This window comes from Crocodylus porosus, unplaced genomic scaffold (assembly GCF_001723895.1).
Source record: "Crocodylus porosus isolate Cpor-Errol unplaced genomic scaffold, CroPor_comp1, whole genome shotgun sequence".
In the NCBI taxonomy this organism is placed as follows: domain Eukaryota; kingdom Metazoa; phylum Chordata; order Crocodylia; family Crocodylidae; genus Crocodylus; species Crocodylus porosus.
This window is the reverse complement of record NW_017728911.1, coordinates 37,772,596-37,788,472: the sequence shown is the minus strand read 5'-3', so window position 1 is coordinate 37,788,472 and position 15,877 is coordinate 37,772,596. Positions and strand designations below refer to the sequence as shown.

The 15,877-nt window shown below is 40.5% G+C and overlaps 1 protein-coding gene across 1 annotated transcript in view; it reads right to left on the bottom strand.

Moving 5' to 3' along the window:
- Nucleotides 1-15,877, bottom strand: part of MAP2K1 (mitogen-activated protein kinase kinase 1) — a 60,130-nt gene that overhangs the window by 11,580 nt on the left and 32,673 nt on the right. Inside the window, exons 3-5 of the mRNA XM_019533851.1 lie at nt 12,777-12,923; nt 9,603-9,680; nt 9,041-9,092 (exon numbers count right to left, since the gene is read on the bottom strand). Of these exons, the coding sequence (XP_019389396.1) occupies nt 9,041-9,092; nt 9,603-9,680; nt 12,777-12,923 (277 nt within the window). The remainder of the gene's footprint in view (nt 1-9,040; nt 9,093-9,602; nt 9,681-12,776; nt 12,924-15,877) is intronic.

The following is a 15,877-nucleotide window of genomic DNA, read 5'->3' as shown; positions in this document are numbered from 1 at the left end:
TTAACTTGAACTCTTTATCTGGTTTGATTTCTTTCCTTGGGAGGATTCGGGTAGACACAATCCCTGGTCCAGGACTATTCCATGGGTTCTTTTCACAGATACATGAACGAGAAGAAACTTTTGAATGCTCTCTTGTAAATGCAGGCACACATCATTAAGGTTTGTTCTAAATTTAAACATCACCCAATTTTCAGGGTTTTGAATATTCGCTTGTTGGCATCTACAAACTTCTTGCAAGGACTTGATCATTCTAGTTTCAGATTCACTGACACATACTTTTAAACCACTCCAATTATACCACACTTTTTGCCTAGAAATATTCAAGTCAGGATCCACACATTTTAGTTTACTAAGCCCAATAAATTAAGTGCTGCTATGGGCCATATCAACCCAAATCAAGTCACTGTAAGGAAGTGAAAATCCTTATTTATTATCTCTTAGCAGTTACATACCAGCTGTGTAAATGGATTATTTAAAATAAAAACAATTTTACTATTAAAACACTGCACTTAAAATAGTTAGAGGGCCTGTCCACAGACCTCACAAAGTAGTTTTGGGGTTGTTGTTTGTTTGGTTTTTGTTCCTTTGGTTTTTTAAAGGTTTTACATGCAGCACTATTTCCCTAAATAGAAACTCATGAGGGTCATTGGTAACTAAGCAACTAATAACTGACTAGCTGAGAATGCTGAAGTACTGGGAACACTTCTTTTAATATTTTGTTGTGGGTGTAAGAAGTTTCTCAGTATAACTGACTACTTGTCTAGTGTCGTTACCCATGCATTCCCAGGTTTGTCAAGCAGGCAGCCATAAATTGCAAAATAATGTCACAGATTAATTTAGAAAATGGCTATATATTGGTTCAGAGTCATCCACTCCGCCTCTCAGAAATCCTACATGTGGAATTCCTACTGCAATCCTGGCCACGCTGACTGTCCCTTGTTACAGTCTCATGACTCAGATAAATGCATTCCTTAAAAAATATGGGCTTTTTTCCTTCTTTTTTTTTTTTAAATATATTTCATTATAAAAAAATGCAAGCTACTCTGTGCCTTAAGCAAACGGGAAGGACTTAGATGACAGACCACTGGAAATATCTGTAAAGAACCAAGCTAGTAAAAACCAAGAGTAGTTTTCAAGAAACAGACTACCAACTCAAGCTGGGCAAATGCAATGTGTATGGAGTGCCTATAGTGATCTTTTTCTGGTCTATTAATAGAGCGTCACTTTTCATTTTCATAAGCCACTGGAGAAACCTCCAACCCCACGCGCATTTTCTTCCACATCTAATTTTAAAATGTCCATAACTCCAAAACATATTCCAGGCAGCTAGCAACATGCCGACTGCGAAGTCTGGCACCCGTTCGCATCACAAGCAGGGTTACCTCAAAGCCGATTCCAACAGAGCACCCCCTGAAACACGGTCCTATCCATAAAAGGTTACACCCAATTCAAGAAGATGCATAGACCAGTAGTGAGAAGATGTGGGATATCTTGTTAAGGTAACTGTTTTCCATTTCTAAAAGGAAACAGATCAACAGCTGGCGTGATCTACACCAGCAGTACTCAACCTCCCAGCCCTGGGGCCAGATCCCACGGGCGTGCTCACTCCATGGGCTATCCCTGCACAGGGTCCGTCTGTGGGTGCAACCTGGCACTCCTGCGCACCACAGCCAGCCTGTGGCGGAGCAGTGGTAGCATTAATTGCTCCCAGAAAACAATTAAATGCTGCCACTATTCCTCCCCCCCCCCCCGTGGGTTAGAGGACATGGCCCTATGTGCTGTAAGCAGCCCACAGGCCAGAGGTTGAGCTGTACCACTCATCGTTTCTCTTGCCCTTAATTGCATCACCTTTCCGAATAAATGTAGTCCTTTTAGGTAAACTCCCAGCAAGTAATCTGCCTTAGGCCCAATCAATTTAATTCTCTCTCAAGTTTTTCCATCTCTACCATATCCTTTTTTCAAGAGGAGAATCAGATTCAAAAACACATTAGTCTAGGTGAGCTAACAATCCATGAAGGCTTAACATTTTCCATTCCCTTCTTAATACACCCTAATGACTTCTTCAGAAAACTGCCTGGAACAATGTTTAACATTTTTCTTTAGAGCTCACACCTAGTTCAGGATTCATTTCTGCACCTCACTAGTTTAAGCTGAGCCTCATGTGCTTCACTTACCTAGCTCCATTTGGGTGCCCCGTGGTTCTTCACTACCTTTGACCAACCTAAATGAAACAGCAAAAACACCACCCCCACTTCATTCCCTTCCTCCAGATCAGGATTAGCACTATGCATCTGTATAACAATAGTGCCTGTTAGACAGAGTCCTGCTGTGGTAAGTCTCAGGAAAGCCTTATACATATCAGATGCCCTAGTGCTAGATTTCAGAGGCACTCTATTATTAAGAAGCTACTCTTATTTATTTATTTATTTATTTGGGGGGTGGGGTGGGGGGGACAACACACTGCAGTTTCTCTTCCTGTGCTGTTATCATACTCCTACTTTACTGCCTAACAATTACACTGCAGTTTTTACACTGACCATCAGCAGCTGCAGTCAATTATGTTAATAAAAATAGGCAGTGCTGTACGGCTTTCACTTCAAAGTATCCATCAATACCTATTATGCAATTATGCCCTAACTCTCCTCAATGTCCAAAGTAACATACTGATGATACACTATCATTCAAGAAACAACCTGGTTAAACTGAAAGGATACAGATACAGAATTTAGGCCCATTCTATAGATTCTGGTTTTCATTACACCTGAAAATAAATTGCTAAATCACTCCAATACTTTGTTTTTAAATGAGAGGTTAATAGAAGCAGGATGTTATTTGTTCGTTTGTTGGCCTGTTTCCTGACCCTGCAGAAAACATTTAGAAAAAAAGCAAAAACAAAAGGAAAGGATTGTGTGAAATTCATGACAGCTCAATATAAAATTGTCTATGTGGGGGGGGTCCAATTAGAATTGGCAAGAATTTTTGACATGCAAAACTTGCTCTATATGAAGAAATGTTATTGGTTGAGTCACTACTGCTTCTTTCACTTGGTGCAGATACGGGAGGGCTGGAAAACCACAACTTTACCAGGATAAGCTAGCTGCACTAAGAGTACTTTATTAATACAGCCTAGAACAGTAACATTCCCATCCTGCTAAGGTGCTTGCAGCAAAGAGCTGGCCTTAGCTCTCCCAAGCCATTTAATTTAGATTCTCATTAAGCAGCACCCTAGCTCCAAGGCCATAGACACTAGGAGTTCTCTGCAAAAGTCCAATTAGAAAAGCCTGAAGGGAAAAAAAAAAAAAAAAAAGAAAGAAAAATGTCCACACAGGGTGCATCTACACACCCTACGTCACTGAAGCGATATGCTAGGTTGCCATAGGATGCACTACGGCAGCATAGCAATCACGCGAGTCTACATGCAATTGGCAGCTACTTTGTGAAGCAGTGACAAAAACTAACCATGCGCCACACGAAGTATCAGCGAAAACTAGCCATGTGCTGGTTACTGTGCCATGCTGTAATACTTACAAAAGCAGGTGTCTGTACTCCTTTTGGAAGTACTGAAGTACGGCAATGTGTAGCTCTGCCCACGGAGTAAGTAAATGCCTTTAGCTTAAAGATGGGTGAAGTACTCTGCTTTAAGCCAGTAGTTGGCAATTTAGGTCCTACGGGCCAGGTCCAGCCCAGGAAGCCAACAGATCTGGCTTGCAGAACTGGGGTGCAGCAAGGACCTTGCCTTGCTGAATGCTGTGGCTGGGTGGCAAGGATCTTTCATAGGTGACAAAACTGCCAGTAGGGAGAAGCAGCAGTACTGGTGGCAGCTGGGGCCTGGGGCTAGCCCACCTTGGAACCCCTCTGGGCCATTCTGGCCTGCCACTGCAAGACACTGTCCTGTCAAAGGCAGTGGTCAGCAAAGCGGAGGAGATTTATTTATATATTCAATCCAGGTTTCCCAGATCCTGTTCCATAAGACATTGTACCACCAGACATTATTTGGTAGGTTTACAACAACTCAGGAGCACTTATGCTGCATTAAGCCAGGTCTTCAGCATTCAGATAAAAGCATTTTTAGCAAGCTGCATTGGTTGGCAACTTTAAATGCCTTTTCCCATAACCAGTGCAAAATTTACCTGATATTTATTTCTGACCATCAGTAAATTCCTGTAAGACAATGCTACACAGCAGCGGGACATAGAATCAGTAGCTTGCTTATATATGGGAGACTGAGCTGGAGTTCTCCAAAGCAAAAAGCTACTCCATTATGAGCTTATGGGTATGATAGCACAAAATCTATGACAGAGGGCATATGGCCTGTGGGCTGGATACACCCCACAGACTGGATGGTTTGGGAGGCGGTGGCTTTCTTCAAAAGTCACCGCAGGGAGAAGTGCTGGCTGGGGTCAGGTCCTAGCACTCACCTACGGTGGACCATTCCAGTCCAGTCAGAAAAGGTTTCTGACCACTGATCTATGCACCCTGGGTGCATTACACTAACACAGTATAAGGCAGGAAACCAGGAAGTTTGGATTTAAGTGGACCTCAAATTTCACTTCTTGATACAAGCATATGACAAATGCTCTTCCCATTGTTACCAGAGGCTTGCAGCATTACCTCCAAGTGTGACACTATTTTATAAAATCATTTGAAACACTTGGTTCTGCCTAACATCCAATGTCACTACAATTTCTCTACAGAGAGTGTAAGATATAAAAACTAAATCCACTCCTGACCCTGTAAGAGCACAGCGTATCCAGGCTAAACTCAAACACACTTTGTATCCCTCTGGTCAGTTGACTGGAGCAAATGGTATGAGGCTGGTAATGAGTAAACTGTTAAGAATGAACATGTGCTGGCCCCGTGTACTTGGAGAAAGTCGTTTTGCTGTGCTGCACTCATTAGCTTGAAGGAGCACCTAGATCAGATGGAGAGTTGCCCACTAGCATTTATCCGATTTCTGCATTGTGAAGCCAGCTCTTCCAGGCCATAATCCCACCACATGGGACAGCTGATGCTACAGTTAAGCTGAATATAGACAAAGTAGGATTTAGTGCTGCAGAGTTTTCAGAACAGAACCATATCACTGCCTTCAGTTCTGCCCAACATCTTTTACCAGGTTTCTGGTATTTGAATGGAACCAAAGGACTTTCACCCTCCGCGCATTATGGGATGCTCCTTGTTCCATGCGATATGTACACCGGGGTTCAGGCTGGGGAACAAAGGCAGTGACATTTTCAAGCTCTGCCCACAAAACTGATCAGCCACAGTCAAAACAAGAAACATGTGGAATAAGGCCACACTCTCCCAGGACACCTTAATTGTCTCCCCCCCCATGCAATATGAACACACCAGTGTACTCTGCTAGACTCTTTGGGTTTTGCTTTCCCTTAGGATTTGACAGCTTCGTTCCCCACTATGGGAGGAAGGACACATAGATAGATGCCCATCTGGATGCTGTTAGGCTCCTCCTTTATTTAAGTTTGGGGAGCTGTTACCTACCATTACAGATAGACTCTGCTCATGTCGCCAAGCGTGAGCACAGCTTGCCGTGTCGGATTCTGCTGGTCACGTGACAAGCAGAGAAATCATTAAGAACACCAATATTCAAAGTATTATTGTGCACGCCTACATGTACAATTAATACTACTTGGCTTTACTACACAGTAAATTTACTACCTGCATATGTAGGTAATAAACTGACTGTGCAGCAAGCACACCCTACACTGTGCAGTAGATTAGTCTGCTGTGCAGTAAATATCTTGTGTAGACACGGTCACTGTGAGGCATCTGAGTTCCCTTCAGCGGGGTGGTGGAGGGGCTCACGCCACCAGAGAACGGAACGGCAAGTTCATACCCCACTTGCCTCCCAGTAACTTGTTCACATACCCACTCTTAGCATTTTCTTTAATACACAAGTTCTGTTCAGAAACTGTTCAGTCAGCCCAACAAAGAAAGCTGTTTGAGGCCTGATCCAAAGGATCCCGATGCCAGCAGCAATACTCAGGAGCCTATTTTCTGTTCTATACAGCATTCACAAAGCTTACGTGGCAAGATACAATTTCCACCATGTACTAGCTGTGATTTTTTTTTTTTAAATCAAGTTTTTCCATTAAAACTGCCCTTCTGCTACTGAGCTTGGTATTTAGCAGCCAGCAGTGAAAGCTGACACTCATTATGTGACACTGGTAGCACAGAGACTCTATAAGACATTGCAAATGAGACTCCATCCTGCTGCAAGAGAAACTTGAACAAGTTCAGTGTAGCGGCTTGAGATGGAACAGAAAATTTAAACACCGAATGGCCCACTTAAAGACAGTTCTCCTTTCCAGAAGGATCTCCCAAACCCTTCTGAAAGTGTTGCTTGATACCTCCATCAGTGTAGAGGCCAACTACCATAGCTCAGCCTGGATTCAGCTCAAACAAAAAATTACCTACAGAACCACTAATATCAAAGCTGTTCTTGGTTTCTCAAGCTGTGTATATTTATAAGATCTAAAAGGATTGCCACCAGAGGCATGGCTGGATTATTCTTTTTACAACAACTAAATCAAAATGTGGCCAAACAAAACCAAAAAGCAAAACAAACCTTAAAAAATTGTCTTCCCAAAAAAAGTTAGCCCCATCAGAGAGAGAAAAAAGAAAACAAACCCAAATTATTGGTTGTATATTTGAGGTTTAAATTTAGCACTGGTATAAGAGGATGCAACTGCACTGACTTCAAAGGAGTTATACTATGGTTGAATAGGACAGCGGGTATGCAGTTACCATATCGTTGGTCTTCTCCAGAAAAGATGGTCTCTTTAAAAAACAGAAAAATCTGTTACAGGCAGAAATCCATATGAAGCCACCTTCCTGTGGTTCTTCAGTGAAGACATAGGTATGATTATTAGGAAGACCAAAGAACAACATGCAATAGCACAGTATATATTTTAGCATGTCGGAAGCAATTCTTGACACTATCATGCCTCTGCATTCCTGTGAATCCTTCCTGGTCTGTTTAACAACCTCAGACTCAATCACATATCGGGTGACTTGTCTGATGAATAAACTATTTTAAAGCTGAATGGCTGTGGAGTCCTAAATGATACAAGAGTTGCTGAAGTCAGGACTGTTTGTAATGGTTTAATAAATATTTTGTGATCGCTGCATTAAGCTAGACCACTCACTCAGAGAGAACATTCTCCCTAGTCAATATTAGGAATGACTGAAAGTTCTCCTTTTCCCTCATCAAATCCCACTGCTGATTTTGTAGGCTATTCAGAAGATAAATAAAATGGCTAGATTTAAAAAGGATAAAAGGTAACAGATGCACACACAAAAAGGGAGGCCTGAGTAGGTATTTACCCCACAGCAAAGTCTAGCTAAAGGCTTGAGTTTGTACAAATCTATAAAGGTGTTGCTGCTCCTTCTTTCTTTTCTTACAATCTGACAGTAAACCATTCTGTTAAGAGAGAAGAGAAAAGAAAACCACACTTAAACTAGGTAAGGAGTGTAAAAGCACCATACTTCTGCATAGTAATAAGGAGCATGTGAATGTCTGAAATAGCTGCTAAAATCCTGCAACTTTTAATTTAAGAAGAAATTGTAGCCTTAGTGGTAATAATGGAAATTTAATGGAATTATAGTCAGAATTTTGTACCTTGAACTACTTCAAAGCTTTTAGCCAAGACAGCTAATAGACCTGCTGCTACCAGAGGAGCAGCCATAACAATTAAACAAGTCACAGCTACCATTTCAAAATGTGTTTTAACAGTTCTCCGCACGAAGCAAGAGAATGCAAAGATAGCAGCACCACAAAAACCCGCCTCACAGGTATCTCACGTTAAACGGCTTCTGCATTTCTCACGCAATTCCCTAACCAACAACTAGGAAACACAAGCCATGTGCAAACCTTTGTCCCAGACTGAGACCTTTCTTGTGAGAAATGCTGCTATTTCAAAGAAACGTGCCACAGCTAGCACATCGCGCAGCAGTCCTCAGCAAGCATTGCGACGCTGCCCGCATAGGTTCTGCTCGTTAAAACTCACTAAACTTCCTGGGTCTGCATGGACTGTTAAACGATCTCATGGACAACAACGTTGCCTGCAAACCTTGAGATGGGGACCACTGATGGAGCAGAATACATCTTCACTGTGGAGTTTGGTCAGGTGAGAGATAAACCAGGCAGGGGGCCCAGGTTAGCCTAGCCCAAATGCAAGCATCCTCTCTGCAAAGCTCTACTCCAATGACTGTGTTTAAACCTGAAGTAGACAGAAAAGCTTGGTATGAAAGTTTAAAGTGGACTGAAATGCTACTGTTTGAAGGAAACTCGCCACAACCAGTGCACTGGGCAGTGGTTCTCAGCAAGCATCACCCATGGGCAGCATCAAAACAAAAAACAAAAAAAAACAAAACGTGTACCTGGAAAAATCAAGTTACAATGCACTGTACAGCTAGAAACCAGTTCCCAATCAGTGACTGTTGGGAACACAGTTCAAACATAACATGCGTCCATACCCAGTCTCTTCACTGTTTCCACACTTGCTCCCATGCCTCTGGGAACATACCCCATAGTTTTTTGTGCTGAGCCAATCTAGACTTCTTTTGTATCATGGCTTAGTCTGTCCTTCAGGAGGGGGATTATGGGAACAAACTGGAGGACTATTAAGAAGTAAGCAATTCAATCTGCCTTCATTGCAAAGCAGGCAGGTTCCTGTCAGAGTTAAACGTGGAGCCCATTCTTTAACTAATACCCCAGGTGTTAAGATCGGACAGCCATAAAGCAACATAAAACTCTGTTAAGTAACTTGTACATGTGGATGGCAAAGGGCTTGGGCTAAGCCTGCAGTGGAGAGCTCTGCTTAACTGTGCAGTAAAAACAGGCCCACAGAAATTGCAAGAGCAACCAAGATTAATGGTTATAAAAAGGGGATCAGGGAAAAATGTACAAGACCCAAAAAAAGGGGGGGCAGGGGTGAAAAAGACCCAATGCAGGAAAAAATATCAATTCTAATTAAGTTAAAATGTAAGAAAAAAAGAAACCAGGAATAAAGCATCCTCTTACCTCTATGCATTATCTTATGTTTTTCCCTCAAATATGTGAGACCTTTTATTACCTAGAAGCAAGTAAATTGAAAAATGTCAGAGTTTCGAAACCAGAAGAAATGAAAAACGGAGTTTCTTCTCCACAAGGATTCCAGAAGCGGCATCTATACTCAGAAGTTCACGGTAGAAATCCAGAGAGAAAGCAATTAGGCAATGCTCTCAAATTTACATTCCCACTTGCAGTAAAAGATAGCATCAAAAAACCCCCTTCCAGACATTTCATGGACATGGCCTACAGCAACACAGATATTTAAAACAATTACAATCAAAAGATTTTCATAACTAAGTTAATTCAGGCATCTAAGCAGCGGAAAATCAAAAGGAAACACCCAAATGGAACATGCAAAATCCATTAAATGCTCTTGGGTACAAAGTAATGACATATATGCAAGAACATCTATTATTTGCCACTCCGTAAACATCCAACCCAGTTCCTTTTGCCTTCTGGATTTGGCATTACTCTAGCAATATTATAGAATAATATAGACCCACTTTCCAGAGGAAATTACAATTCTACTTACAGCGATGCTAACTTTGCCCAAAATCTGCTCGGGAATTCTTCCTGCTTTTTTCAGCACTTGATCCAAGGATCCACCATCCTAATAATAAACATTTCCATATTAAAATGTTAAACCAAATCTATCCAAACACTTTACACAGGAGTCTTTTTCAGGAAGGACATCTCTTTACAAAGAATATACTGTTTCCCATTGCTTTATACTGCAGTGGTGTATTTCTGAAAGAAGTGAAGCTATGCACAATTAAAAGTCTTTAATAACCATATCTTCTTGGGTGAACCATTGAGCCACTAACTTGACCAGCCCTCTGATCCTGTACTAACCACAACACCTTGGCCAATTCTTGTTCTGGAGGATTGTCTGATTAGTCACTAACTAAACACTGGGCATGCCGTTCGCTTCCTGAGTCATATTCAGATACCTGTTAACTGCCTGTCCTCAATACGGGCAGGATACATTTGTATTTTGTGAGCTGCAAAAGCCGAGGTAAGGGCAGCACAAGTCCTTACAATCAATCACCGAGGTAAAATATAGTACCCTGGTCCGACAGGGAAGTATCCTATATAACAGTGCCAATCAGCACATAGTCATAGCGGCGGCAAGCCATATAGAAGTCTGAAGGCAGGTGGAAGGTAGGTCAGGGTGGCACCTTACGCTAGCTGGTTTAGAGAGGCATGAGCTTTCATACACAAAACTTACGCTATCTGACTGGTTCATGCTGTCTGTTGAAATCTGATGAAGTGGGCTGTTACCTATGAAAGCTTATGCCTCTCTGAACCAGCTAATCTCTAAAAGGAGCCAACCTGCCCTACCTTATGCAACAGCACTTTGGCTCTCACTGGTCCTACCCATAACCTAATCCTGTAAAATGCCCTGGATGTGAGCATACCGGTATGTCAGTCACACCACCAAATGGGGAGAAGGGGACATTTGGCTTCCAAGACTTACAACTGGCTCGAACAAAAAGTAATATATATTTAAAACAGAGTTGCTTAACAGACAGGGTTATTAATCTTACCACTGTTAAGCCAGTTAGACACATGCACAGAATTCAAATATATACCCCTGTTGCTAAGAGCTTGAGAAGAAAAACTTTGCAAATGGTATTTATTTTTAGCAGCTGATTATAATTTAATACAACAGTAACCTTGTGCCAATGTTCACGAACAGAAACTATATAACAAAAGTGCGAGGTAAAAAGAACTTTCTTAAATTAAAAGCAATATCCAAAGACTTGGCTGACAATTTTACTGTTGTGGCTTTCCTCAAATCATGACCCAACTTGTGACTGTTTTTCTGCTATTTTAACCCAGCACTGGGAAATGTTCAGTTGCTGTTTATACTTCAGTCGCTGTTTATACTTCTAATGTAACCTGCAGTTATGACCATTTATGCTGAGATCCTTTAATTCTTTACTGCCTGCATCCCCCACCCCATATTGGCCTTGCCATGACTTTGCTGATGATCAGCATTTGCCTAACAAGCCTACAACAACATTAGATACTTTCTAGTCCTCTGGGACCTGCTCAGTGACCGGGATTAGTTAAAAATTAACACGACTAGTTCAGAAAGCTCCTGAGGTGTGGTTCCTTCCTACCCTGCTTGGAAAGAAGTAATATAAATAGATTCATGTAATGGTAAGTATACACACCATCCTGATTCTTAACAGCTAGAAGGCAGGAATATTTATTAATTACATTTTTATTTTCTGCATTATGATTGCGTTTTATCATCCTGGTTTACTGTCAAAACTACATGACTGGCAGGACTGTTTGTTCCCAATATATTTAAATAATTTATTTTAATCTTTAACACTACTGACCATATATTTTTTACTGATACTTTTCCTATTTCCCCAATTCATTTTCTGTATTTTCTAACAATGTTTGAAACTCACTGCTATCAGATTTTTCATGTTTCCATTTGTATATGTATTTGGTAACAAATCAAAAACCAATCCTCCCTTCCTGCTCCCTCCCAGACAAACTGCTCTTATCCAGGATGGTTTTGAAGAAAGGCACAGTAATTTTAGGCATCTAACAAAGCATTCCTAAACCATATGCTTAATTATCATTCACATCTTTAAATATTTCCCCCTCTCAGTTTTACTCAATCATTTCTAGCTTAAGGAAAGTCGCCTTTTTAAAGTCCCCAAGTATATCTATTATTTGAGAGCATCATATTGTTTGTATCAAATATATAGTCTATCATCATCATTTGCACCAACATAGCTACCGCTTTTTCCCTAAAGATTTCCTTTCACATTGTTAAAATAAAAATCACATACAATATCCACAAAAAATGAAGGTGACTTCTTTTCACATACATAATTTTGTGAGGGGGGGAAAAAAAAAAAAAAAAAAAAAGGAGTTATTGCACAGATGTGATATATTTTAAATGTTTCAAAGTTTCCTCTACCTGAAAAGAAAGGGAGGGTTTTGTCTGACCTTTAATCACAAAAAAATTGCTCTAATCACTGGGTTCCATATGGCTAGATAAATGCTGCCAGATGTCAAGCATAATGTGTACTTTTCTATTAAAATGATCAGTTAAAAATAATGCTGCTTTAACAAAAAAAATAAAAAATAGACACAGTTGCATAATATCCTTCCAGGTTTTTTTTTTTTTTTTACACACACACACACTTCTTTAATTTCTGTGTTTTTTCTAGAATTTCAGATAAGGTGAAAGAAGGAGGGTGTCTACAGCTAAAACCCACCATTGGGGTCAGGGCTCAGATGTTTTTAACACTGTACCAAGAAAACCATCTCAGAATAGGTGGTGTTCACACAGTAAGACATCTGTGCCCTTTTTACAGCAGTGCTCATATGAAGGTTACTACTGATGTGGATGCACCCAATACAGCTGCAGCTGTAAGGAAACTTATTTTTTCTATGGTAGATAAAGTCAAAGTATGACATACTGCTTAAGAGCAATTCCTCCAAATAGTTAAATTACATGTTGGCTAGCAATAAAAATGGTACTGACAACATACATTTACGGACTACAGATGGGGAGAATAGGAGTTTATTGGCCTCTAAGATACAGAGGAACAGTCCCCAGAGAAGAAGGGGGCAAAAAAGTGCACAAGAAAAAAAGAACAGGAATTCCATTAGCAAAGGCAGGAAAAAAAGTGTCAGCTGGATTCTGTATTAACACGTACGTTTGTGTACCTACCATGTGTTCCATGCAAATGCTGATTTCTCCATCACTGTAAAAAGCTCCATAGAAGCCCACTATATACGGAGAGTTACATTCATGCAGAACTTGCAGCTCACGAATGATTTGGTTCCGAATAGCTGGTTTGATTTCTAGGTGAATTAACTGTAAAATAAACATTTTTTTCTTCTTCAGTGGCAATGGCCTTTACAATCAAGACAAAAAATATAATTTTGAAATACACACAAAACACCACAAGATCTGCATATATCACTATTGCCAATGTCTCAACCATTATATGAATGGAAAGCCTCCAAGAATAGTTTGATCTCTATGCTCACCTTGTTGCTAATTCTCTATTAGAGTGCCAGCTGCAAAATGTTGTCTTGCTATGTGAACACCAGCCCACTAGAAATTGAACAATTAGGATACAATATTTTTAATAATTAAGTCCATCTTCATTATTTTACTGAAGGCATGTAAAGTTAAGCTGCTTTAAGGTTCATACATTTGTTCAAATGAGCAAACTTTTTTCTTTCTATATTTTTATCCATCTTTGTCACAATTCACTCGGGACGGATGGTGTATGTTCTTGTAGATCTCACTAATACTGACTGCTCACACGTGTTCGCATCATCCAGAACCGAGCACCTCTGTTCTAGATCCACAAAGAATAATCACCACTTTGTTGGCAGTATGCTGGAGGCATTTTCTCCTCAATTTAAAAACAATCAAAAAAAGAGAGAGTCCATGTTAAAAGAAAAGCAAGTTAAGTTTTCCAACCTGAAATAATGATCTTTTGATAAAAAAAAAAATGAAATTGTAGTTAAGACAAGTACATCAAAGTATTAAAACCAGTTACGCATTGTTTTCTGACAACTGCAGTTGTAGAGAACCATTAATTACAGCATGAAAGGATAGCTGATGTTTGGTATTTATGCTTTGGATTTTGCTCTCATCTTTTTGTGAAATTCTTCAGTAAGAACATTTTACTTGGATGCATTATTTATGTATTTTATTTAGTTACTGTTGATGGGCCTACTTAAAACTACTTAAGACCATCTGGACTGAAGATAGTCCACGACTGAAATTTCAAAGGGAACATGGAAATTTAAAAGGGAATATAGGTTAGATGTCAGGAGGCGCTACTTCACGGTCAGGGCAGCTAGGGTCTGGAACCAGCTTCCAAGAGACGTGGTGCAGGCTCCTACCCTGGGGGTGTTTAAGAGGAGGTTAGATGAACATCGTGCTGGGGTCGTTTGACCCCAGTACTCTTTCCTGCCATGGCAGGGGGTTGGACTAGATGCTCTGCTCAGGTCCTTTCCGACCCTAGAAACTATAAAACTGTCACAAGGCCTACTGACTAACAAGCAGCTGCAGAAAGATGTCTGCCCAGATGTTTGCAAAGCAATGTCCCAAGCATGTTCAGTGAAAAAACAAACTCCAGTTAAGCCTCAGGCATTTTTATTAAAAACCATCATTTAACCACGTGAATCCGTATCTTAATGGAAACTATAAAAGTTATTACTTCAGTAGACTAGGCTTTCCTATAGGCAGAATAAGGTGGGTTTCTTTCATAAATGGGCAGATCTGGGGGAAAAGTCTATGGATAGGAGTCCTACTGAGTTCATTGAAGAAAAGCTGTAGCTCAGTAAACAAACACCATCTCTTACATGATATTAAGTCAATTAAAACTTCAAAATTACAAATATACTGAGCTGTAGTTTCCTGCAAGTGTCACATTGTGGGCAGGGGGGAGAAGGGGGGAACAATCCCATGCAAGAGACCTTCACCATCTATACACTTTATCTCCCACCACTCAAAAACAGCCAGCTCTCCCTGTTTCACACAAATTTGACAGTAAAGCATCAAATAAGAGAGTCATCACTGAAGACAGCTGATAAGAAAGCATGCATTATTCTCATTTTTATCAAAGTTCACAGGAAGAAAAAGTGGTATTTTCTTCAAAACTGTCTAAGGAAAAATTAAAAATATTTTTTCAGTTCTCAGCAAAGAACTTGTAACATTTCCACTCAAAAGGTAAAAAGCTTAGCTTGGGAAATTCCACGGTACTTCACAGGATTCAGAATTTGAAGAAGGTCTGGTGCCCCATCCTCTGTAGGCTCGTGTCCCTGACGGGACTGCATTTCCCATGATGCACCTGGACATCTCATCTTGCTGAAGCACCACCATACCTTAAGATAGTTAGCCAGGTTAGCCTGAAGTCAGGCAGAAGGCAGGACTGGGTATTACCTTAGAGACTAATTTGTTTAGGGAGGCATAAGCTTTCACAGGCAACTGTCTACTGTTTCATCACATCCGATGAAGTTGGCTGTAGCTTACAAAACCTATGCTGTCCTGCACTAGCTGGTCTCTAAGGTGCCACCCCATCCTGCCATCACTCAAAGTATTGAAGTAGTCTCAGCAGGGTGCTAACAAACCAAATTATTAAATGATATATCTGATAAAGGCACAAAGTCATGGGTTTTGTTTTGCTTTAGCTTCAGGGCAATCTTCTTGCACAGCCGGAAAAACTTTATGGGAGGACAAGTGTGTAGTGAAAGGGCTCTTTCTGCAAGGCACTGAAGGAGCAGAGGGAAGAAAGCAGATCCATTAACATTTTTCACTCCTACAGTACAGATCTTGATACTGCAGTAGAAACCAAAAAGTAGGCCCATTTCTATACTACAGGACTGTGGAGGATGTGTTTAGGGGAGAACCTCTCACTACTCCTCCAGCCCCAAGATATTTCCATCCTTAAACCCCCGCAACACACACACACGCTTTGTAATTTGTTACAAGTATTGTGTGTTAATACTGAGGTCTTGTTATGCATTTAGCCACAGAAGACAATATTTTGGCCAGAAGTAAAATACAACATACACCTCAAAAATACAGAAAGATAAAAAATTGGAATGGATTACTTGGCCTTTCACTGGTAACCCAAGGAATATATGCCACCTCTGCAGGCTGGATAAGTGGGAGGTAAAGAAATTTAACCTTTCCTGTTTTTAGCAGGCATTTTCAATTGCCCTGAAAGTAGATTCTCATTGTCACTTTTTGATGGGTGTAAGGGTTGCAATTCAATTGAATTAATTCAACATATTTATTTAAAAAAA